The sequence below is a fragment of the Corella eumyota genome, chromosome 1, assembly GCF_963082875.1.
Source record: "Corella eumyota chromosome 1, kaCorEumy4.1, whole genome shotgun sequence".
Classification (NCBI taxonomy): Eukaryota; Metazoa; Chordata; class Ascidiacea; order Phlebobranchia; family Corellidae; genus Corella; species Corella eumyota.
The window spans coordinates 4,817,114-4,842,922 of NC_137490.1; the positions used below are offsets into that span (position 1 = coordinate 4,817,114).

General features: G+C 28.1%; 4 protein-coding genes across 4 annotated transcripts; 1 reads left to right on the forward strand and 3 right to left on the reverse strand.

The window, feature by feature from the left end:
* Window positions 1-151: 151 nt before the first annotated feature.
* Window positions 152-4,172, reverse strand: LOC145753135 (baculoviral IAP repeat-containing protein 7-like). The gene is made up of 7 exons (XM_082569534.1): window positions 3,962-4,172; window positions 2,960-3,176; window positions 2,618-2,717; window positions 2,207-2,551; window positions 1,968-2,126; window positions 1,764-1,889; window positions 152-1,475 (listed from the first exon to the last, which is right to left on the reverse strand). The coding sequence occupies exons 1-7, from the start codon at window positions 4,031-4,033 to the stop codon at window positions 1,202-1,204; spliced, it is 1,293 nt and encodes a 430-aa protein (XP_082425660.1). The 5' UTR covers window positions 4,034-4,172; the 3' UTR covers window positions 152-1,201.
* Window positions 4,173-4,569: 397 nt separating this feature from the next.
* LOC145758452 (baculoviral IAP repeat-containing protein 3-like) lies at window positions 4,570-8,659 on the reverse strand. The gene is made up of 9 exons (XM_082572513.1): window positions 8,496-8,659; window positions 7,367-7,586; window positions 6,991-7,090; window positions 6,438-6,917; window positions 6,200-6,358; window positions 5,919-6,041; window positions 5,673-5,813; window positions 5,488-5,586; window positions 4,570-5,197 (listed from the first exon to the last, which is right to left on the reverse strand). The coding sequence occupies exons 1-9, from the start codon at window positions 8,562-8,564 to the stop codon at window positions 5,002-5,004; spliced, it is 1,587 nt and encodes a 528-aa protein (XP_082428639.1). The 5' UTR covers window positions 8,565-8,659; the 3' UTR covers window positions 4,570-5,001.
* Window positions 8,660-9,335: 676 nt separating this feature from the next.
* Window positions 9,336-13,172, reverse strand: LOC145751784 (E3 ubiquitin-protein ligase XIAP-like). The gene is made up of 7 exons (XM_082567892.1): window positions 12,840-13,172; window positions 12,304-12,412; window positions 11,694-11,913; window positions 11,312-11,411; window positions 10,752-11,231; window positions 10,514-10,672; window positions 9,336-10,375 (listed from the first exon to the last, which is right to left on the reverse strand). The coding sequence occupies exons 2-7, from the start codon at window positions 12,373-12,375 to the stop codon at window positions 10,054-10,056; spliced, it is 1,353 nt and encodes a 450-aa protein (XP_082424018.1). The 5' UTR covers window positions 12,376-12,412; window positions 12,840-13,172; the 3' UTR covers window positions 9,336-10,053.
* A 5,590-nt stretch (window positions 13,173-18,762) lies between these two features.
* LOC145749408 (uncharacterized) lies at window positions 18,763-24,980 on the forward strand. The gene is made up of 14 exons (XM_082565169.1): window positions 18,763-19,286; window positions 19,443-19,492; window positions 19,561-19,747; window positions 20,012-20,117; window positions 20,605-20,806; window positions 20,958-21,035; window positions 21,234-21,303; window positions 21,556-21,620; window positions 21,850-21,916; window positions 22,205-22,253; window positions 22,646-22,794; window positions 23,224-23,375; window positions 23,654-23,713; window positions 23,825-24,980. The coding sequence occupies exons 1-14, from the start codon at window positions 19,179-19,181 to the stop codon at window positions 23,934-23,936; spliced, it is 1,455 nt and encodes a 484-aa protein (XP_082421295.1). The 5' UTR covers window positions 18,763-19,178; the 3' UTR covers window positions 23,937-24,980.
* Window positions 24,981-25,809: the final 829 nt, after the last annotated feature.

Here is a 25,809-nt window from a genome sequence, read left to right on the forward strand (position 1 = left end):
TGTTGTAAAATAATTTAATTATTTTAGGGTTCAACTTCGCTAAGCCACGAGGCAAAGCATCTTATATCCTGGATGTTGTCCATTCGACCTGAAGCTAGACCCAGTTTAATCGATGTCATCCAACACTCATGGGTACTTGGCAAGAAATTTTAATTTTTAATTTATTTAGTTCCTTTTTCGCACTTATTTTGTAGAACATTTTGGGCATTATTGCATAAAAAGCCAATATATAACTATGTGAACAGAAGCAAGTGTTAAATAGCTTTAAGAAATATTATTTAAATTTGGTTATTTTAAACCAAGTTTGCAATAAATAAATTCTGTGCGTTTTGGCTTCATGCAACTCTTAAACTGTTGCATAATATGCAAGTTTTGGCAAGTTTTTTGAAGAATAAAAACTAAGAAATGCTTGCATAACGTTCAAAAATATATGAATATGCAAAAAATAAAATATACAAAAAAAAGTTGTATTGATATAAATCTAAGAGCAAAACTGGTTTAAAATATTCTAAGCTATTTTTTTACTAGAATATGTTTTTGGCATACAAAATTATTACACGAAGGGTTATTTATATAAAAGCATTATAAACATAAAATAATAAAAGAAAACTTATTAATAACATAAAAAAATTACATTAAAAACAAGTATATAATACACCTTTAAATCAATTTTTTAAATTGATTAATAGGTTATTTATCTTCACAAAGTCATAATTACATCGGTTAAAATTACCAAATATTTAACATAAAAGTTTATTGTGTTATCTTTTTCTAGCAAACAAAATTTTCAATAAACTTTCCAAATAAATATACAAATTTATTACCATTACTGAAAACATGACAAGACTCCATGCTATAAAATCTTTATCAAAAAATGATTACGTTTAAAAAAAATATATGAAACACCTTTCTAAAATTACGTTGTAATGAACCATAAATTTAGTTTTGTGTTTTTCTATTCGACTTTTAGAGTACATTTACTGCTATATTAGTTCACAGTTATTATTAAACACAAAAAAAGGTAAACTATAATGGTATAGCATTTACCTAATATGGTCACATAATGTAACCTTTAAAAATGGATTGTGACGAATCCATTTTATATTCATATTAAATGTCATTGCCCGTTGCGAAAGCTTTGTTTGCACTGTGATGTATTTTACAATTTCGACAAGGGCGCAACTCGTGTAATTAGATATAGTTAAATCTCATATGTATGAGCGCGTGCTCTTTGTTCAATGTTTGGGCACGTACAATTGGAAACAGGACACCTTTTTGTGTTAGTACTACAGGCCGAACAGGCAACCAGATGGCCACATGGTACAAAAACTACACAAGCATCCTCTTGTTGGCAAATTTTGCACAGCTGTTCATATCTAAGTCGGTTGATTTCTGAAATCGGATCTCTAAGACTTGTAAAGTTTGGACTTGCACTGGAGGATGATTCATTTTGATGTTGTTGATTTTGAGATTGCCTTGTTATTAATACAAAGTTTAATGGTTGGTCATTTTTCTATAATTCTAGGTTTTGACATTTTAAATTTTAAAAATGACTATAAACTGTCTTATCTATCAAATTAGCTTATTTTTTCTTGATAAATAAATTTAAAAGCACAAAATCTTTCATTAAGTAGCAATTTGTTAAAAAAATACATTTTTGGTATTCTGAAGTTAATGTTCTGTAGGGTTCTTAATAAAAAAAAATTGTAGTTATAAATTTTAAATTAAAAGTAGAATAATAAATAACTAACGTAAGCACTTACAAAACTGAAAATCTATTTAATGTATCGTCCGTAGAAAACATTTCGATTCGATGGAGTTCTTGATTGGTAATTGAGTTTATAAGTTCCTCTAACTTTGTGAAATTTGTATTATGTTCCCTGAACTCTCTATAAGAAACAGGGTTTAAAAAATAAAAAATTGCTACTAATCAAATAATATTAAATCAAAACTGAAAAGAAATTAACCTGATCATGGCTTGTCGAATTTGGTTGTTGGTAAAACCCATTACTCTTGCACGAGCAGCTAAAGGTGAATGTTCAACAGCACTTGCAACAATTTCTTCAATGGCTCTTCCTTCTTCCTGGGGATCAATTATCTCAGGACCACCACCAGGTAAATTGTTTCTTAAGTTTAAAATATAAATTGTGGTCATGATAAAATTGTTTACAAAATTTCAATTTGGTAAAATGTTAGTATTTCATACCTTGTTATATCTTCACGTCGGTTATTAGTACCACGATCAGTAGTCGTCATAAAAAATAGATGTTGCTGTTGCTGTCCACTGGGTTGTAGTTGCTGTGTGTAAGAATTTTGCGGTCGAGCTGCTGTTTGCTCACACCGTTGCTCCTGAAAACATTTCTGCTTTTGTCTTTCAAAATCTTGTTGACGTTGCGTTTCTTGGTGGTGCAATTGGACGCGTTCTTGCTCTTTCTGTCTTAATCGCTGTTGTTGTTCAAGTGGCTGATGATGTTGCTGTTGTTGTAACTGTTGTCCATGTTGTATATTTTTAACAAACTCCTCACCTCGACAGCGTAGCAGAAACTGGCATCTTAAACAATAAAAAAAGGTTTGCATAATAACTTGACAAAATGGTTGGCAAATAAACTTAACTTACTGTGGATACCACTTTGCATGTTCAGTCCAAGGATCATCATATCGTTCCCAGTTTTCTAATCCTCCACCACAAAAAAAACATTTCACCTTATCACGTTCACCTTTTAATAAATAAAATTAATTGTATAAAAAAGTAATTTAATATTCGAATAAACAAGTAAGATGTTGTAATACAATACAAGCAAAATATATTTGACAATAGGCTAGTCACATATTTCATGCTGTTTAAAAGTAAACATAAAGTACCAGGCTATAATAGTTAATGATCATACAAAATAAATAAAATTGACACGCATTAAATAAGTTTAAAAAAATTAATGTTTTACAATACGCCTTAGACTACCTAAATAAAACAACCCAGTCTTGGCCATCTGACGCTCAGTTGCAAAAGTATCGGCTCTCCATAATCTTTGACCACCTCTAAAAAAACTCATGTATCTCACTTCCTCAGTTCGCATATAAGAAACTTGTGGGTTATTACAGGGATATTTTTGTTTATTATCGCATGTTGCATTTTCTCTTAGTTGGGGTGGTTCAGGCGTATATAAGCCCTGGTTATGCTGTACAAAAATTAAAATAAAAAAATAAATCTTCAGCCGTTAGTTTAAATTTTTAATTAAAGTTTATAAATAAACAAAAGTTAAACCATGTTAATATGTCGATATTAATTTCTTTATGGGATTATCAATTTGATCCAATTTTAATGCTTTTATTGGCTATTCTTTGGCTTAAATATTAACAAGTGTATTAAAATCAATATTTAGGTAAAGTTAAACAAGCCTATTGGATAATGAGATAATATATAAGCTTGCTTAAGTTATTTTTTCATAATAAATAAACGTGAAATAATAAACAACAAACCAAATAGGTTCATTTTAACAAAATTTTAATATTTTAATCTACAATATATTTTAACAATATTTATATATTTGTTTACTCTTTAGTTATAAGTAAATAAGTTAAATTATAATTTATAATTAAATTAATTTATAAATAAATAATTGGCGAAGTGGTTTTGTTGTTTTGGTACATACAAAGTGCTAAGTTAGATCCTAACTGTATCTATGACGTGGCAAAAACATTACAAAAAATTGCGAAATACTGAAAAACAATTTAAGAATAGCGACTAGGTCATAACAAATTTTCTCTATGTTTAGACTAAGTAAATCGACGGTTTCCAACATAAAATGTTATTTATAAAAATAAAAAATTCCTAATTACGTAAAGTATACAATTATCTTAGTCAAGCAGTTTTAAATTATATGTTAATCCATGTTATAACAGAACAAATACTTCTAACATTTAAAAACTGACCAAATTTCTAATATTGTGAATGCTAAATTACCGAATTGTTCAAGTTTAAGTTTCCACTTCTATCAGAACCAACTTCGTCTGGTCGATTCCAAGAATTGTCCATTTTGTTACCAACTTACTTCTACTAATTTGAATATTGCTGATGTAGTTGAACCAGTATAAACATTAACTTGCTCCTATAATTTTTGGTAGTTGACTTTTAATAAATACTAAGGTAACTGTAATTTTAATACGTTCGCTATGTAAGCAGAACCACTGCAAAAAAAAAACAAGTTTAACTTTACCTTAAGGGAAAGCCCCACATTTATTTTCCCTATTTTAAAATGTAAGACACAAAAGAAAAATATCATTCGTCTATTTTAAAAAGAAAGACGTTTAAAGAAAGCCCTTTTTTATATTAAAAAAGTTAAAACTGCTGAAACTTTTGATTAACAAATTAACAATGTATTTTAAAAATTGTTGTTTAACGTATATAGACCAAAAATCAATAATCAAGCTGCTAACTAAAAGTAACTTAGTATGTTTAAAAATCACTAAACCTTAGTTCTAAGCAGCGTAGAAATATTACTTTGAATACTTTTTTGTGCAAATTTGTATAACATAAAAAATTTCTATTTATTGTGTACAAAAATAATAAAATTTGCAAAAAACACAAGATTTTTTTAAAATTGTTTTACTTTATTGAAAATAACTTAATTTATTTTGGCTCGCAAAACATATAAAAATATATCAAAAAATCCTACTTTAACGGATAACACTAAATGGAGGGGGTAAAAAAAAGATAGGGAGAAAGGGAGGGAGCTAATGGGAAAGTATTTTGCAGTCATTTTTATTAAGCAGCAGAAATTGTCATTACTACAAAGCATTAAGGAAGCATTGACGATTTCCGCGGTTAACTAAGGGCTTTCCTCCCTGTCTTCCCCTCACCCCCGCCTTTTGGCATTGCCCTACTTAAACAAACAATATCATAACAAATAAAAACTATTTCGCAACATATCTTGAACTTAATTAACGATATCATTACACTCAAAAGTTTTTTCCGTAAAATACTAAATTTCCACAATAATTTGATTAAGAAATGTATGAACGTATTCTTTGTTCAATATTTGAATGAGTACAACCAGGGGCTGGACATCTTCTAGTTGAATTACTACAGGTCGAGCAAGTAACTAGATGGCCACATGGTATAAAAACTATGCAAGCATCCTCTTGTTGACAGATTTTACATAGGCGTTCCAAATTAAGTTGATTGATCTCTGATTCCTCACTAAAATAGAACTATTAGTTGAGCGGTTAACTTTTACTATTTTATTTTTTTCTTGAAATACATTAAAACCTAGTTTACGTGAAAAAAGTTTAACTTATTTCTAAATAATATAAAAATATTAGCACAAAACAAAATTTTTTTTCTTCTACAGAATCAAGTCCACCCTAAAATTTTGTATTTGAGATGGGTTTTTCAAAAAGATAGCTATTTTTATATCTAATCTGTTAATATTATTTACAATAAAGCCCTATAATCGATATAGTAAAACCCTTGGTAGTATTATGACTTACAGTATTGGAGAGATTTCAATACGATGGTTTTCTTGGCGAATAATTGCGGTTAAAAACTCATTTTTGGTTGTGAACGGCACTTCCTCTTCAGTGAGTTTTCTAAAAAAATTAATTAAAAAAAAACTTAAGCCAATAATATATTATCATTTTAAAAATCATCCATAGGTTGTTGATTAATAATTTACTTTATTAAAGCTTGTTGCATTTGGCCATTGGTAAAACCATCCTCCACTCTATAAGTGAGTAAACATAACGAATTTAAAACGTTTCTAACAGTTTCTTTTATTATTCCTCGTCTGTTTTGAAGATCAACTATCCGAAGTAAACTAAAATTTAAATTGATGTTGAAATTATGCAAAAAAAAAGTTTACAAAGTTACTTTTTAGTTTGTTAATATGGTAATGTTAATAAACTTCTTAATATGATTTTACCTTAAAGTTGTTAACAGTTGTTGCTTTTCTCGTTCCTGCCTTGGGTCCAGGGGTTGTTGATGAATAATAGCACTTACGAGTTCTTCAGGGGTGTCAAAATTTATTATATTTTCAGTAATTTGCCTGATAATTAAATAGAAGTAAGAATATTGTTTTTAGCAAAATTTAATAGTTTTCTAACATACACATTTCCTGTCATGTGAATAGAAACAAATCAACCATAATATGACAAAAAATTAACTATGAAATACTGAGTAAGCTGTTAATAAATTTTAACTGACCTAATCATAGCTTGTCTAATTTGATCGTTGGTAAAACCCATTACCCTTGCACGAGCAGCTAGCGGTGAAGATTCAACAGCACTTGTAACAATTTCTTCTATGCTTCTTCGTTCTTCTTGAGGATCAACTATCTCAGGACCACCACCAGGTAAATTGTTTCTATAAGTTTAAAATTAAAGTTTTAGTTAAAAAGGTTTACAAAAAAAATTACATTTTTTAGTGTGCTAATATGGCTTACCTAATTGTTACATCTTCAGGCCTGTTAACATAAATATTAAATGTGCTATGAGTAACTCGGCCACCACTTGTTGTTGTCCGAGTAAACTGTTGAGTGGGTTGTCGTCGAGTTGGTTGTTGTTGCTGTTGAGTTGGTTGTTGTTGCTGTTGAGTGGGTTGTTGTTGCTGTCGAATGGGTTGTTGTTGCTGTCGAGTGGGTTGTTGTTGCTGTCGAGTGGGTTGTTGTTGTGGTCGAGCAGCTGATTGTTGATGCTGGGTTCTTTGCACTCGTTGCCTCTCAATTTCTTGTAAACGCCGGATTTCTTCTTCTTGCCTTTGCCTTTCTTGTCTCTGTCTTTGGGCATTCTCTTGTTCTCTTAATCGCTGTTCTTGTTCAAGTCGCTGTTGTTCCAGTTGTTGTTGCTGGTTCTGTTCTTGTAACTGCCCATGTTGTATATTTCTAACAAATTCTTCACCTCTACAACGTAACAGAAACTCACACCTAAATAATTAAGGAAGAGATGACAAAAATTGAACCCAAAAGTTTTTTTTACATTTTAATAATTTTAACTTACTCTGGAAACCACTTTGCATGCTCAGTCCAAGGATCGTCAAATTGTTCCCAGTTTTCTAATCTTCCACCACAATAAAAACATTTAACCTTATCACGTTCACCTTTAATATTTAAATAATATAAAATGAATTAAACAGTAACTCAACAAAGTAAAATTGCAAGTTTATTAATTTCATATGTTATTATTACCTTTGAGATTAAATTACATTTTATTTTATAACAAGCTTACTAGTATAGTGTCAATAAAAAATGTTTACCTTACATCGAGAAAAGCTTAGTTAATGATTACAAAAACCTATAAAATATCCTAACAAAGGTAATATATAAAATTTACATGGTCTAAGATTAAAAAAATTGTTTGGTAGTTTTTGAACTACCTGAATAAAACAACCCAGTTTGGGCCATATATCGTTCTGTGGCAAAAGTATCTGCTCTCCATAATCTCTGACCACCTCTAAAAAAACTCATGTATCTCACTTCTTCAGTTCGCATATAAGGAACTTGTGGGTGATTACAAGGGTATTGTTGTTCATTTCTACTATTTATACTTCCTCTTATTTGGGGTCTTCCAGGTATATAGATGCCTCGATTGTTAAACTGCAATGTTAAACAACATTCAATTATTTAATTTTAATAAACATAATGATATAAAATATACGCCCAGCTAAAGTTATGTTTCTTATCACAGTTTAACTTAGTGTATAAAAATAATGGTAGTTCACTGATATTGATACATTAATAATATTTTTGGTTAAAAATCCCCGATATTCGTTTAAATGCCCTGGTTAAGCTGTAAATAAAGTAAACAAAATGTATATACGGTATATATTAGGTTTAACGCATGTCGCATAAGTTCAAATTTTTAATTAAAGTTAATAAATAAACTATAGTCCAACTATGTTAATATGATGATAAAGTTTATGTTTTGTAATTACCAATTTGTTCTTATTTATGCGTTTATTAACTATTTTAAAACCAATTTAGTTAAAATATTAAAGAATTTGTTAGAATAAATATTTGAAAAAAAAACGGTTAATTTTAACCAAGTTTTACCCTTTAAATTTAAAAAATATTATTCAACCATAGTCATGTTTTGTTTTACTTTTTAGTTATTAGTTAATATTTTGAGTCGCGGTTTATAAATGGCTGAGTTTCGTTATTAGAAGACTTGAATTTGTATATGGGTTGCTAATTTTAATCCCAACAGCATTTATGTAGTAGCGCATTTTAATAAAATTATTTGATTTCGCAATATTATTAAAACTACTCAAAACCACTTTATGAAACTTAAGATTAGGCTAGGGTAACAATCTTATAAGTCTATTTTTAGGCCTGTGTATATCGGCTGCTTTTAACATTACTGATAATTAAGAAATATAAATCTCCCAAGTTTTAAATGTAAGTCACCTTGGCCAAACAATTTAATTATTTTATATTTAATAACAAACAAACAAGTCTAACTAATAAAAGTGTCAAAATTGGTTTAATGGTAATGCAAAACATTACCAAGTTGCCGAAGATTTCATGCCTATCATTCACAACAGGTTCGGAATGATTTCTTTCCCAACTCTCCATGTTGTTTCCAACCTTACTCTCCTTAGTTTTAAGTACACTGCTGTATTTAAACCCGCATGAAAATTTTTAACGTGCCTCTGGTGCCTAACTTTACCTTTGTCTGAAGTGTTACTTCTACAGAACAACAATTACCTTGTTATAAATCCCCGCAGGGAAATTCCCACTCGGTGAAATCGACCATTTTAAAAAGTAAAAACTTTTAATAATGCCATCTTGTAATAGTCAGTTCATAACTTAAATTTGTATTAAACAGTAATTTGAAATTTGAATAAACAAGTTGATATTTTAATACAATACAAGCAAAATATACTTGACAATAGGTTAGTGACATATTTTATGTTGTTTAAAAGTAAACATTAAGTACCAGCCTAGTTGTTAATGATTATACAAAATAAATAAAACTGGCACGCAAAAAAAATAAATTCGAAAATTGTGTTTAATGTTTAACAATTTTTTTTATCCATATAACCTGAAGGTAATAGGGTTTTGTATGTTTATTTGGGAAAGGGTGTGCGGTTGGGACGTGTGTAAGCTATTCGTAAACGCCTGGCTTAAACTCAAAGACTTTCGGCCCGTAATTTGATTTCATGACCGCTTAACCACACTAACAATTTGCCCAATAAACTACCTAAACAAAACAAACCTTTTTTGGCCATCTCCCACCTAGTTGCAAAAGTACTAGCTCTTCCTAATCTGTGACCACAGAAATCCCTTATATATACTATATTACCTGCGCCAAAACGGCTAAAATTTTCGTTTCATACACATATATACCAAATAGCAATTAGCTAATAAAGTCGTGTTAAAGATGAATATAAGACTAAAATCGGTTCTTTAACTAAAAAAATTAGTCACATACAATAATAATTAAAAGACAAAACAGAACAACAACAACACCAAAAATAATTGGCGCCTAATAATTAAAAAAATCACAAAATTACTTGTTGGATAAATTATATCCATGAAACTTAAGTTAATAAATATTGTTAAATTTTCCTGAAGCTTAAGAGGTATTAATCATTTTACCTAAAATTTTTAACTTTAGGCAAGAAATTTTAGCATTTTTTTTTTTTAGCCAAATGGTTTGCATAGAATAAAGTTTTGTGTATTTCACATATAAAGGCAATTTGCATAGTTTTAAAAATTATTTGTGGTGGTTTCGAATTAGTGCAAAATATACCCTTGTATGTTGAATATTACAAAACATTGATTCTAAGCAGCATGTAATTAGTATTTTAAATATATTTTTGTGCAAATTGATTTAAAAAAAAAATTTCTGCTCATTGTTTAAAAAAATAATAAATTTGCAAAAAAATACATTATCACAAAGACTTGTATTTGAAAAAAGTTTACTTGATTAAATAGAAAACTTAATTTGATTTGACTTTCGAAATATATAAAAATATATCAATAAAGCCTACTTGAACCAACAATATCATTACACTCAAAAGCTTTTTCCGTATAATAATAAATTTCCACAATAATTTGATTAAGAAATGTATGAACGTATTCTTTGTTGAATATTTGGATGAGTACAACCAGGGGCTGGACATCTCCTAGTGGAATTACTACAGGTTGAGCAAGTAACTAGATGACCACATGGTATAAAAACTACGCAAGCATCCTCTCGTTGACAAATTTTACACAACCGCTCAATCCTAAGACGATCAATTTCAGAAGCAGGATCTCCGGGACGTAAAGAACTAGTTGGCTGTGCCCTTGAAGAGGGCACTTCTGCAGGTTGTTGACTAATAATAGCATTTATAAGCTCTTCGGGAGTTTCAAAATTTATTATATTTTCAGTAATTTGCCTGATAATTAAATAGAAGTTAGACTTTTAAAGCTAGTAGTTTTCTAATACATACATTTCTTGTCATGTAAAAAGAAACAAACCAACCAATTTATAAAAAAAAAATTAACAAGTAAGCTGTTTATAAATTTCAACTGACCTAATCATAGCTTGTTTTATTTGGTCGTTGGTAAATCCCATTACCCTTGCACGAGCAGCTAACGGTGAGGATTCAACAGCACTTGTAACAATTTCTTCTATGGTTCTTCGTTCTTCTTGGGGATCAACTATCTCAGGACCACCACCAGGTAAATTGTTTCTATAAGTTTAAAATTGAAGTTTTAGTTAAAAAGGTTCACAAAAAAAATCAAGTTTTTTAGTGTTCTAATATGGCTTACCCAATTGTTATATCTTCAGGCCTGTTAACATAAATGTTAAATGTGCTATGAGTAACTCGGCCACCACTTGTTGTTGTCCTAGTAAACTGTTGAGTGGGTTGTCGTCGAGTTGGTTGTTGTTGCTGCTGAGTCGGTTGTTGTTGCTGTCGAGTGGGTTGTTGTTGCTGTCGAGTCGGTTGTTGTTGCTGTCGAGTCGGTTGTTGTTGCTGTCGAGTCGGTTGTTGTTGTGGTCGAGCAGCTGATTGTTGATGCTGGGTTCTTTGCACTCGTTGCCTCTCAATTTCTTGTAAACGCCGGATTTCTTCTTCTTGCCTTTGCCTTTCTTGTCTCTGTCTTTGGGCATTCTCTTGTTCTCTTAATCGCTGTTCTTGTTCAAGTCGCTGTTGTTCCAGTTGTTGTTGCTGATTCTGTTCTTGTAACAACCCACGTTGTATACTTCTTACAAATTCTTCACCTCTACGACGTAACAGAAACTCACACCTACATAAAAAAAGTAAGCGACTAAAAAACAACTTTCCTTTAGTAATGATTTGATACATTTTTTAATAAATTTAACTTACTGTGGATACCATTTTGCATGCTCAGTCCAAGGATCGTCAAATTGTTCCCAGTTTTCTAATCCTCCACCACAATAAAAACATTTCACCTTATCACCCTCGCCTTTAAATTGATTATATTCATAGTATGAAAAAAAGCAATGCAGTAGTCAAAATCAACCACATTTTTTAAGAAATTATATTTAATCTTGAAAACTACCAAAATTTTTAGTTTATTTATACTGAACAAGTAAATAAACTACACATTCACCTAATGTACTGGGTGATACAGTTTAACAAGTTTAGTTAATGATTAAAATAACACCCTAAAAGCCAATAAATCAAGTTTAATAAAAATTTGGAACTTTCATTTTAATATAACGTTGTTTAGTATTATTTGATGTACCTAAATAAAACAACCCAGTTTTGGCCATTTGCCGTTCTGTAGCGAAAGTATTTGCTCTCCATAATCTTTGACCACTTCTAAAAAAACTCATGTATCTCACTTCTTCAGTTCGCATATAAGGTACTTGGGGGTGATTACAAGGGTATTGTTGTTCTGTTCTGCTATTTATACTCCCTCTTATTTGGGCTCTTCCAGGTATAAAGATGCCTTGATTGTTAGACTGTAAGAAATGATATATAACACACAAATGTTTAACCAGGCATATTCCTATCAAAAATATTTTTTGGTTATATGTGGTAAAATATAAAAACATGCCAAAAAACTAAATAAAAAAATTCTATATAGTATTAAGGTTATGACACTGGGTAGCTAAGACTTGGGACTTTCATATTTAACTAGTTTCTATTTATACAACCAAAGCAGGAACAATAAGTCAATCTTACAATAAATAAATAAAAAATTAAGTCTGTAAGAAACTGAGTCATTACAATAAATACACTATACTTCCTTATCACAATTATTATTTTTAGCTTATAAAAATACAAAGGCAACGATACTTAAGATGATGTACCAATACAATTAAAAATTTTATAGCATTAAATTAAATTACCAAGTTATTTAAATTAAAGTTTTCTTCACTATCATTTCCAACACATGGATTCTCACAAATGGTCTGTGCCATTTGAACTAAATTGTTTTAACCCAAATCCGTCTTCCAACTAAAAAATATATAAACGTGTTCTTGTTAGTTTAAGCCAAACTATAACATAATACCTAACTATAAGACATGTCAGATATAAATCAAAATATAATTTAATGTAGGTAAGGTGAATTACATATTTTTAAATGCTTTTAAAAATGACTAATAAAAACAACACATATACTGTGATTATGATTCATCGAAACATTTCAACACGTTTTTGTGATATTGTAATAACATAAGAGAGAATAATGTATTTATTTATTAGCTGTTCAAACTTTAATCATAAAAATGACAAATAGAAAAAAAGTTATATTAGTTCTGTAAAATGGTTATATTACTAAAAGTTATAAGGGTACACAATTAACAGTACAATATAATATAATAAATTAAGCCTTTATCGTGTAATTTGTTAAAGCAATTCAACATTTTTGAAAAATGCTTACTACATCCACAACTATCCCCAAGGTCAAAGTTTGTTTACAACATATACCAGATTGTTTCTTTTTACTGAAATAGTTCCACCTATCCCGTTACCTGGTTACCATATCCCGTTTCATCGCCTCCGTGGCAAAAAGAGAAATCTATTTAATTAAAAGAATTAAGTTTATCAGTTTCTGTCAGACACTAAACAATCTTTTCGTCTAATAAATTAATCCTGTCTAAATGTACCGATAGAATGTAAGTTATAAGTAAACACCAAATTATTCGTTATAGCATTAACTTTTAAATTTTTTTAAAAAACAACAATTCTGTCGTTAACGCCCAGTCTCTGCCAATAGGGGTTGCGGGTTCGTTTGGCACATGTGCCAAACAAAATGTGCCAAAAAATGGCACATAAAAATGACACAAAAAATGTGCCAAGCTAAAATGTGCCAATCTGAAAAAATTTCACAAATTATGTGTCATTCTGCGAAATATGCTACTAAATGTGCCAATCAATAGTAAAGGATTAAAAGTAATATTAACGTTTTAGATTATCACTGGTGTTGTACAAACAGACAATCAATCCTGTTATGTCCGTCTTTTTTTTTTTTTTGTATATATCTTTATTCTCGATGTGGGAAAGGGGAATGCGCGACTTAAACATGGAGTAACATAAGTTAGTTACATAAGTAACATAAGTTGCTCCGACCCAGTCTCGAGTTGCCTGTGGCAGCTTGGGATATTATAGATGGGTCGACTGAAAATGAGGGAATGGAAATTGAAGGAACGGAAAATGAAGGAACGGAAAATGAAGGAACCGGAAAATGAAGGAACGGAAAATAAAGGAACCGGAAAATGAAGGAACGGAAAATGAAGGAACCGGAAAATGAAGAAACGGAAAATGAAGGAACCGGAAAATGAAGGAACCGGAAAATGAAGAAACGGAAAATGAAGGAAACGGAAAATGAAGGAAAGCAAAAAAGGAGAAGGCGGAATCTTAAATACTAAAATGCGGAAATTCCGTTGACTGTTTATTTAGGATTACTGTAAGTTGAAGGTCATTAGGAAAAAGACCTGTTTTAAAATAATACTGTAAATTATGTGCCAATTTGCATAACTAAGCTAATTTTTTAAAATAAGCCAATAAGTTGTAGATTGTTAAAGATAATGAAATGTTTTAAGATAATGGTTTTAATTATGTGCAAATTTGCAAAATTAAACTGATTCTTAACTATGTGCAAATAAGTTGTGGTTTGTTAAAGATAATGAAATCTTTTAAGATAATGGTTTTAATTATGTGCCAATTTGCAAAATTAAACTGATTCTTAACTATGTGCCAATAAGTTGTGGATTGTTAAAGATAATGAAATGTTTTAAGATAATGGTTTAAATTATGTGCCAATTAGCAAAATTAAGCTAATTCTTAATTATGTGCCAATTTGAAAAATTGAACTAATTCTTAATTTTGTGCCAATAAGTTGTGGATTGTTAAGGGTAATGATATGTTTTAAGATAATAGTATAAATTATGTGCCAATTTGCAAAATTAGGCTAATTCTTTAAAATTGAGCTAATTCTTAATTTTGTGCCAATAAGTTGTGGATTGTTAAGGGAAATAATATGTTTTAAGATAATAGTATTAATTATGTGCCAATTTGCAAATTTGAGCTTGTTCTTCAAAATGTGGCAATTTGGAAAATTGAGCTAATTCTTAATTTTGTGCCAATAAGTTGTGGATTGTTAAGGGTAATGATATGTTTTAAGATATTAGTATAAATTATGAGCCAATTTGCAAATTTGAGCTTATTTTTAATAATGTGCCAATTCGTAAAATTGTGCGAATTCTTAATTATGTGCCAATTTGCAAAATTGATTTGATTCTTAATTATGTGCCAATTTGCAAAATTGAACTGATTCTTAATTATGTGCCCATAAGTTGTGGATTGTTAAGGGTAATGATATGTTTTAAGATAATCGTTTAAATTATGTGCCAATTTGCAAAATTAAGCAATTCTTAATTTTGTGCCAATATGTTGTGGATTGTTAAGGGGAATGATATGTTTTAAGATAATAGTATGAATTATGTGCCAATTTGCAAATTTGAGCTTATTTTTAAAAATGTGGCAATTTGCAAAATTGAGCAATTCTTAATTTTGTGCCAATAAGTTGTGGATTGTTAAGGGGAATGATATGTTTTAAGATAATAGTATGAATTATGTGCCAATTTGCAAATCTGAGCTTATTCTCAAAAATGTGCCAATTTGCAAAATTGAGCTAATTTTCAAAATGTGCCAATTTTCAAAATTAAGCTATGTTTAAATAATGCTATGTTTAAAAATTAACTGTTTTTTTTCAGATTTTTTTTATTAATATATATACTTTTTAAATGTTTTGATATAATCCAACAAGAAGTGTGAATTGCCAGTGTGCCAATTTGAAAAATGTGTCAATTTGAAAAAAATGTACGATATGAGAAGATGGGACTATTTGAAAAATTTTAAATTGTGTTAAAAAAAATATTGTGCAAATTTAATAAAAGGGCAATAATTTTTTTAAATGTGCTATTAAAAAAACAGGTCCAATAAAAAATGATCGTTTTTAAATAAAGTTAAAATATATATGCTTTAATACATCCTTAAAGTATCATTATTGGGTTAAAAATGATTTCTTGCTTTTTTTAATATTTCAAAAATTAGTGATTAATGTAGAAAGTTTAATTTGTTGTATGATATAAAAGCAATACAATAAAACCGCTGGTTAAAAATATTTTTTTGAGTTTTTAAATTTTAAGGATAATGTAACGATTTTTCTAAATATAATAGTTTATATATCGTAAGTTTAACCATTAATCACGTTTAAAAAATCACATAAAAATATAAATTTTGGATAACATGATTTATCTATAGCGATACCAAAAAAATTTAATTATAAATTTTTTTTTTGTTGTTATAATTAAAATACCTAAATTGTTCACCAAAATTAAAAATTTGAAATTGATTTTTAAATTTAAGTAAATAAGTTTTAATAGTCCTATAATAAAACCTAGCTAAAAATTTGTTACAAAATAACTAGTTGATCATTTTTAATATTTAGTTCTTATTTTTAATTGCGGGAGGCATACATTGATTTACTGTCAATCATCACTTAAAAATCGCTATTAAAGAGGTGTAATAAATAAAACGAAACGCGACTAATATTTATATTCTATATGAATTTATTGCGTAGTAACCTTTTTTTATGTTACATGACGGGCACTGTTAGAATTTTAGTACTAGAATGACTAAGTATTAGTGCAAAATATTTCTTTACGATTTTTTAATTAAGAAATAAATGTAGTTGAACTTTTTATTCTATTAAAAGGTCTTTGACAGACGAGAACGAACGTCATTGAAATTTTAAAAGTTCTAACCAACAAATACTGAATGGAATATTACAAAATATCAGTGGTCTGAATGAAAATTTTGCATAGAATCAAATACAAATATTAAAAATTGCTGAAAGCAATAATATATCAAAAAATATAATGTGGATTTTGTTTTATATATGTATACCCATATATATTTATGATTTACGTTTGTGGGTATATTTTATATTTAAAAAAAAATTTTATATTTAAATCTGCGAAAATGCGCAACAATTACTGTTTTTTATAATAAATTCCATATGCGTATTCTTTTTCGTTTTTTTTCCCAAAAATTTATGTACGCTTTTCCGAATAATTCAACATTCTAGAAAGCGAAATTTTTTTAATTTTTTTTGAGTTATTGAAAGATTTTAAAATTATAATTTACAAAAAACATACAAAAATCTAATGAGGTGATATTTAGTGTCTAAACCACTGCTAGTAACATTTAATAAAATCACATTAAAAAACCTTTAATGCATATAAGTCTTAAACATCTCAAAACTGAGTTAGGGTAAACAGTGTTTCTCTATGTTTAGGTTGTGACCTCATTCAATAAAGGTGTCTAAGTAGTTTATTAAGACTAGTCAATGGCATAAACTATAGTTGGCATTTTAGTTGTAAGCCCATTAATTAAAAATACATAGATTGTCCATTAATTTTCATTTTATATAGATGTTTTTATTATCTCTATTGTTCGTAATGTATTTTTTACTTTTAGTCGTTTTTTTAAAATAAAGAAAAAATTTTATTTGGTTAATTGCTGGGCGCAAAAACTCATAAATAGGGGTTTAAAGTAAGGTTTAAAATTAGTTTTTTGCCCATTATTTAATATTTAATTTGTTTATTGTGTGCTTTGTTATTTGTGATTTTGTATTGCATGATTTGTTCCATTTTTAATTTATATTGAAAGTCACTAATAGAGTAGATTTAATTATTTAACAAGACAGTTTAATACATATAACTGGTAACTGCACCTTTTAAAAAATACTATTAGAACCATATAGTTTAATTGTTATTTTTGCCTTTGAATTATCTTTGAAATCATATTTTAATTCCTAATGTTTCTAAAGGTGATGGTAATGCTGCTTGTTGTTTTAATAAGCCTATTTTATATCCCTGTGAATAACTATAACTTCTTATCTCTAATTTCCAATATAAAAGAGAAATTACCTAATCTCGTTGTTAAACAGATAAACAACCCAACAAACATAATATGTTTTAAGGTTACTTATAAACGCAATAACAAATGCATTTTCATATCGAAGCAAATGTGGTTATTAATACAGATTACTAGAAAACAAATGAGTTATATACCTATATAAGCGTATTGTAGTAAAAATACTACGTTTTACCTATACTACATAATTTTTTATTTGTATTTGGAGTTTCTGCCACCAATAAACACTGTAATAACAAAATATTTAAGAAAAATTATACGATTTAAATATTTAATTTTTGCGTTTGTATAAATATCCCTCAATAGAAAATACTTTAATATAAAGGCTTTTAGTTTGTTGCAAGATCACGTCGTCGATATTAATAATAAAAGCAACTTTCTGTAAACTAAAAATAAAAAAATCAAGTTGTAATTTGCAATGATAATTTAATTTTGAGGTAAGTTTTTTTTAATTTACAAACGTCTCCGACCTTTTTACAAAAATCACATTGTTTTTTAAATAAAATATTTAAAGTGCGGCTTTTTAAAGTCTTTGCGATTTAATCATCGCATAAAAAAATGTATTTTTATTTTATTTTTAAAAACACTTTTACCTTGATATATATGTATTTATAATCAAATTAGATTTTAAACACTAACATCAATTTATTATAATTCATAATAAAAAAAATTAAAACAAATAAATAAATAAAATGGCATGACACTATATAAATTACATTACATGTAATGTAATATCTATAGTAACACTGGCAATATAAGGTAACGCTATAAACGGTATAAACTCCTGCTGCCAACACACAACCAGCATCTTATTATTATCGGGCAATTACAACCTATAATATTCCACACTGGTAAATTTAACTCGAGACTTTGTCGGGGTTACTAATGTTACTCTATGTTTAGGTCTTAAAGCTTTCTTTCTCACATCAAGGAAAAATAAATGTAAAAAAAAAATTATTTGGCAACCTTGGCACATTTTTTGCCATTTTTTGGCACAAACGAACCCGCAAGCCCGTCTCCAGTCTGCCAGTACTTGAAAATGAGGAAATGGAAAATAAATGAATAAAAATTCAGAAAACGATTACGAAAGAACCAAAAGATAATAAGATGTGAAATAAAAAAACAAAAACAAACCAGAAAATAAAGACAAGATAAGTAAAAAAAAATAATAAAAAAATTGGAAAATCGAAGAACGAAAATGTAGAAACGGGAAATGAAGAGGTAAAAAAAAAAGCAAAAAAAGGTGATCTAAAATCTTAAAAAACCAAACGTGAGAATGTGATATTTTTTGAGTATTTAATATAACACAACTTATTGCAAAGCACAACTACAGAAGTGTTACACAATTTGAGGATAACTAAGCGCTTGAGTGCATTAACAATACTGGTGTCATCAAGTTTCTCTGTGAGTTCGTTTTTAGACCGATAGTAATAGATAGATAGGTAAGTAGGTGCGCACAGTTAGCCAAAAAGTAACTTTGTTAAATAATATTCACTTAAAAGCACAAAAACTTGGTTAGCTTATCTAGAATAAATAATTATTTATTTTTCGGTTGATCGCCAAATGTTAAACCTAGCGCTTAAATGTTCTGTTGCTTATCTTATTACATACAACAGACAGACAGAGGAGTTTTTAACCAGCATACTAAGGTCAAACACCGAACAATACTACACGAGTTTATTTAAAACATTGACATTCTGAGGGATTTCCTGATTTAAAAAGTTTTGTTGTATAGATCAGGATTTCTAGCTTGCTTAGCTACTTTTTTATTTTAAACATGCATGGGTCAGGTGGAGGAACCACCAGCAAAACAAAAGTGTTTGGAAACATCTTTATTTCTTTCATTGGTGCTGGAGTCTTGGGTTTACCTTATGCATTTAAAGAGGTAATATTAAAAAATGATGTTCCATCTGTTAATTGCTTAATACATTACATGTAAAAAAAGTATAGTTCAAGTATAAACTATAAAAAATTGGCCACCCAGTTTGTGTACTGTCTAATTAATCGAAAAGTTATTTAACTTAGCATATATTTTTTAAAGGCTGGAATTTTAGAAGGAATATTTATCATGACAATGGTCGGATATTTAAGGTAAGCTTAGCAATAAAATCAAACTTTTAAAATTTTTTTTTTAAATTAAACTTTATTATTCTAACTAGTGTTCGTGCTATGCTACTTCTTATTGACTGTAAAGATCACATGGAATCAAAAAAACGTAAATCTAGAGGCACTAGAAAGAATTACCAGGATGCCCAACAATCAGAATCTCTTTTATCAAACGGAGGAAATTCAAACTCTATAGAAATGGAACGAAGAAAAGATGATGAGTACCTTGTTAAAGAAAAGGTGAGTTAATTTTTTAATGCTTTTAACATTGATGCATAGTTTATTTTATGTAATTATTAATGTTTTTTACATAAAGTTTTTATGCAACATGTGCATAAATTTATTTTTAATAGGCCTATGTTATATAAACTAAATCTAATAGGCCTATACTTGACACATTATAATGTTTTTTGTCATTTCATTTTTAATATTTTTTTAAATTTGTGTAATAAAATTGGTTTTTAATGGCTTGTTCATCTCTTATTTTAATATTTATCTTTTTAGACAACCCAGGTTGAACATCAAATAGGATATGGGGATGTTGGTGATTATGCATTCGGTAAAGCAGGCTCAACTCTTGTAGATTGTGCAATTGTAGTATCACAAATAGGTAAATATTTTTGTTTTATGTCTGATATTCAACAAAAAAATGTTTAAAAGTAATTTAAACTTGTTTTTTTAATATAAAGTTTTTATTAAAGGATGAATTTAGTATTAAGTTTTTAGTAAATAGGTATATATTATGTTATATATTAGTTGGTACTAGTTAGAATTTGTCTTAATAAAAAACAGAAGTTTTTCCATGGAAATTGTAAAATAACTGCTTTTGTTTTTTGTTTGTTTTATGGGTGTTAATGGTTGAACGTATTGCCCACAGTGTCAATAAAACTTTGTACTATGCACCTTTAACCCATTTTAAATTCTTACTATATTTTAATGGTTGTTAAAGATTTTAAAAAGTTCAACTGGTATAAGCATTTAAAAAAATTAAAAGTCAAAAGTGTAAAAATTGCAGCTAATTTTTATTTTGTTAAATTTAAAAGTTTTTCCTTCTCAAAGTAACATTTTTTTGTACTATGTTTATTTTTTATGTTTAGGTTTCTGCTGTGCCTACCTTATTTTTATCACTGAAAATACAGCACAATATTTTCATTCGTTTAAATACAATAAGCCGACAGATGGTGATGTTCCCACTAGCGAGCCTGGTTCTAATGTACAGAGATGGATTCTATTCAGTATTATGTTTCCTTTATGTTTTCTATGCTTTTTAAGACACCTGCACAAATTAGCTCTGTTTAGGTAAAGACGTTAAATTGTTGTGAAATTTTTTTGTATATATTGGCAGATTTATTTTTAATTTTTTGTCTTTATTTGTGTGTGTATATATTTTTTAAGTAAAAAAAATAATAGCCTTATTAATGTTCTAATAATATAATCTTCTATTATTTAGTATTTTTGCTGATTTCGCAAATGTGTTTGCATATTCTATTGTTTTTTGGTTTGACTTTGAACATTCTAATAAAGTCAGGTAACATATTATTTATTCTACATTTAGTTAATGCATATTGCTTAGGTATATTTACATACATTGTATCAAAAATATTTAATTTTCTTTAAATTTAAACCTATATATAAATTTTATTTCAACATAGTTTTTATATAACACAGAGTTAGTGTTATCTGATTATTTACATTTAAATTAAAAATAATATTTTCTTGTGTTTAGTCTTGATCCAAAGGAATTTGATTTGGCTGGCTTTCCATTTTTTGCTGGAATTGCAGTTTATTGTTATGAGGTGAGTGTAAACTAATTAAAAATAATTAGAACCCTTGTTTAATGTTTGATTCACTATTTTTTAAACTGGTTTTACCAGTTTTTGCATTTCAATTTTATGGCTTTAAAGGTCAAATTAATCTTGAGTTTAAATTCAATAATGTGATATAAATAAATTTTATTCATTTTTTTGTGTTTTACATTTAATAACATTAACCTTTGTTTATATACACTTACCTAGCACTTTAAATGAATTGTTTAAACCTAATTAAAGGGTGCTGGGATGATATTGTCATTAGAAGGTTCTATGGCCGTTGAAGTAAGATCCGGTTTTCGAAAGTAAGTCTTATAGAAACATATAGTATACATTAAGAAACAATTTTGTTGTTTATGTTATACCACTACTATATGATTAAGAGTTACGAACTACTTCTGCATTACTCACGTTTATTTTGTAAATGCACGATGTTAGTTTTTATAGTAAGTAAAATAACACATATCTTATTTCCATATAAAAAACTTTTATATTTGGTTCTTTTTGTTATTAATAATTTATTTTATATTTTAGAATATTTAAATTTTCTATGTTTTGCATCACAACACTATATATTGTATTTGGAGTATGTGGCTATCTGGTAAATATATATTCAACTACATTAATAATATTTGTATTAAAAATGTTAATTACTTCTTATTCTAACAACATACTTGTATCTAAATATGTTTTAATTTTAAAACTAATGTAATTATGTCCTAATTATTTAAATGGTGGTTACGCAACTTGTTCTATTCTGTAGGCCTTGTAGGTATTTAACTTTTAGTTCTTAAGAAAATAGATTATAGGAATAGACTATGCTAATAAACTTTCATTGATTTGTATTATACTAATGTAGAAAATTTTAACTTTTTGTTTTAAAATTTAGTCCTTTGGTCCAGAAACAAATGCAATCATTACTTTAAACCTTCCACAAGGTAAATAGTTGTATATTTGTAACCGGCAGCATAGTGTAGTGGTCAGAACACTCTCCTACCATACACAAAGTCCTGGGTTGATCCCCAGTGATCTCATGCTGTAGCGCCCTTGTGTAAGGCGTTATAAACGGTGCAAACTCTTGCTGAGCCAGCCCTTGTCAGCAGCTTAATTATTGGGCAATTATAATCTATAATATCAAAAACTGCCATAGGCAACTCGAGACTGGGTCGGGGTAACTGATGTTACTCTATGTTTAGAATAAATATATATACAAAAAAAAAATTGTTGTAATAACATTAGTTACAGCATTTTGTTAATATATTAATTTTAATTTAATAATATTGAAAAATTTAAAAATAATTTGTTTGTGAATTTTCAATGTTATTTCCAGGTCTTTTTCCGTTAATGGTGAAAATGTGTTTGTGCTTTTCCCTATTTTTTACCTACCCTGTGATGATGTTTCCTGTAGTTCAAATCATTGAAAAAAGAATGAAACGGGATCGCAAAAAAACATTATCCGCTTTAACTGATTTAAAAGGGGTAAGATTTTAAAAATAATATTAAAAAATATATTTTAGTTGTTGTCTTATTAATTTATATAGAACAACAACTATTACTTACAAATTTTTTTGTTTTGATTTAATTTTGTATAATTTTTTTATAAATAGTTTTTACTGTTGTCTAACTTAATTTAAACAGGATATTATGCTAAGTTAGGAAAAAGGTCAATTCAAAAAATAAATGTAATGAAAGCAATGTAAACAATAACTTAGTGTTTAAATCTAACTAAAACAACATTGACTGCAATTCAAACACTATTGTAGTAAAACATTTTTGCTTTAAATTTCTATAGACTGATTTTGTGATAAAAATTTTCATAAAGTTTTGAATTTTAAAATATTTTATAAAAGAGTTATTAATTCCAATTAAATTAGTTTCATTTTTAAATTTTTGTTTACTGTTTAATAGAATGTTATAAGGGCTTGTATGGTTTTAATTACTGGCGCTGTGGTGCTAGTTATTCCATCATTTTCCACTCTTATGTCCTTAGTAGGAGCAACCTGCTGTAGTTTGTTGGCTTTTATTATGCCAGCTCTTTTTCATTTAAGAATATTTAAAAAGTAAGTGTATAAGTCAATGTTTATATTAATTTTAATTAAAAACAATTGTGTTTCACTTTTATTTCAAATTCCTTTATGATAAAATATTGCTGTCTTACGAAAGTTTATTAATAAAATTATAATATATATAAATATTGTTCCACCTGTTTAAAGTATTAAAATTTATTGTTGCTTATCTAGTACAAAGTCCACTATGCAAATTAATATTGTTTTGTTTTTTGTATTCAAATTAAATATGGCAAATAGACAGGCTTTACAATTTATTAACTTTTTTATAGAGATATAACTCGCTGTCAAAAATCTTTGGATTATTTATTAATTTTGGTTGGAATATGCGCGTAAGTATAAATATATTAATTTTAAACTGAATAGGCTACCAAAAATACTTTCAATTATTTATACCCTATAATATTACATAATTTGTACTAATATTTTTATGTATTTTTTAGAACTATTATAGGTACGGTTGATTCTTTAAAGCGTCTAGGGATTATTCCGGAATATTTAGATGTAACTATAGACAGCTTAAATGGTACTGCAGCTACCACTACTATTTCGTAGCATTTTAGCAAAAAAGAGCAATGATTTGCAAGTAGTAATATGGTATATTTAAAAATAACTTGATAAGAAGCGGCGTTTCAAAAACGTATTCCAGATTTGCTTGTGATCTGTGATTAATACTTAGTTATTTATTTGTTGTCTTTGGCAGAATTACCCTTTTTAAATATGGTACATCAACATAACTGCACTAACTATTCTATCTGATTTTTATACCGACATAGGTTACTTTTTGTGTACTTTGTTTTTTGAACTAACAAAGAACAAAACCATAATCAAGTGTTTTTGAAACTATTTTTGCTGTAAAATTAACATTTTGTCTTATATGTATACATTTATACACACACAATTTATGTATTAGGAAAATTAGGATATGTGCACTACATTCTAAACACTAACCTCATTTATGACAATCCAAACAAAAAAAAGATATATTTTTATATATTATTTAAGATATGTTACTTTTTCAATCTTCATTTTGCCCTATTTTCCAACCAACGTTTCTCAATATTTATTTTAAACACCATGTAATTTTATTTTAAAAATTTAACTATTTCAAACCAAAGTGTTTTAACTGTTCTATGATCTTTATAATGGGAGTGCATACAATTATATTTTATTCTAATAACTGCCCTATTACCATATGGGCAATGTTTTAATTTCAAGGTACTTGTATTACTTTTTTCAGCTTAACAGTCGTGTAGAATGTGTGCAATCTGCTTTTATTATTTATAGTTTGTTTTATATTGACATTAATTAACTAACATCATGTGCCTTCCTTTTTGTAAATTGCTTTTTTTTACTAAATATTTATTATATGCTAACATACAGACTTTTGTTTTAGTATCACTGCTTTAGTTTTTATGTTTACGGAACTTTTTTTGTAATTTGGTGGTGGTAACAATAATTTCCAAAATTCAAAATAACTACAACTGATTTTAATCACATACAAAACTTAAATTAATAAAATGCTTAAATTTTTCTTGTTGGTGTGGTGTGATTTTTTTTCTAAGTTACTAAAAATTTAATTAGCAGAAAATGAATATTCTGTTACCATCTCGATGTTATTTTATTGATGAAATGTCGATGACGTATATTTACTCTGCTGATAATAATAAAAAACATATTTATTTACACCAAAGCTAAAAAGAAACCAAGTTCAACATGAAAAATAATTGTTAACTTTGCTACGCAAACGTTTATACAGCCTTATCTATTTAAACATAAATGATGACGCCATTGTGTAACTATGGCTACTGAAATTGTTTTTATAGTAAGCTATGTTAGTTGCCCAGTGGTATTTAATATAATTTTAGGCTATAAATAAACTCTTTGCTGAACATTATATAAAAAGTAAACCAGTTGTGAAAGGTACCTTTAAAAGTTTGCTGGCTGATTGACTGGTAGTTAGTTTGAACAATTTAAAAGAATGTGTGATGATTTAAAAGACGAACGTGAAATTTTACGTAAATTTTATGACAACTGTCAAATTTTTGACGGTAAATTGATTGAGAATATTAAAACTAAGCAAAACTCATCTGAATGCCTACACCAGCTTGCCAAAATATATGCTAAACGCGCAAATGACTTCACAGACGAAGCAAACAACAAAAGAAACTACATTAAGGCCTTTGGACTTTTCTATGCAGCAAAATTGCGAAGTGAAAATGATTTAACAATTACATCCGACATAGAAAAACTATGGGTGAGTTTATTAACAGCATCTCACTCGGTGAAAATTGACGTTAAACTAAGTGATTTGACTTACCAAGTTAAGGCCCGGCTAACAACTATGAGAATTTGTGTTAAAAACCTGTTACCAAAAATTCCACAAATTGATTCTCACAGTAAAATTCCCGAAAAGGAGTGTACTAAA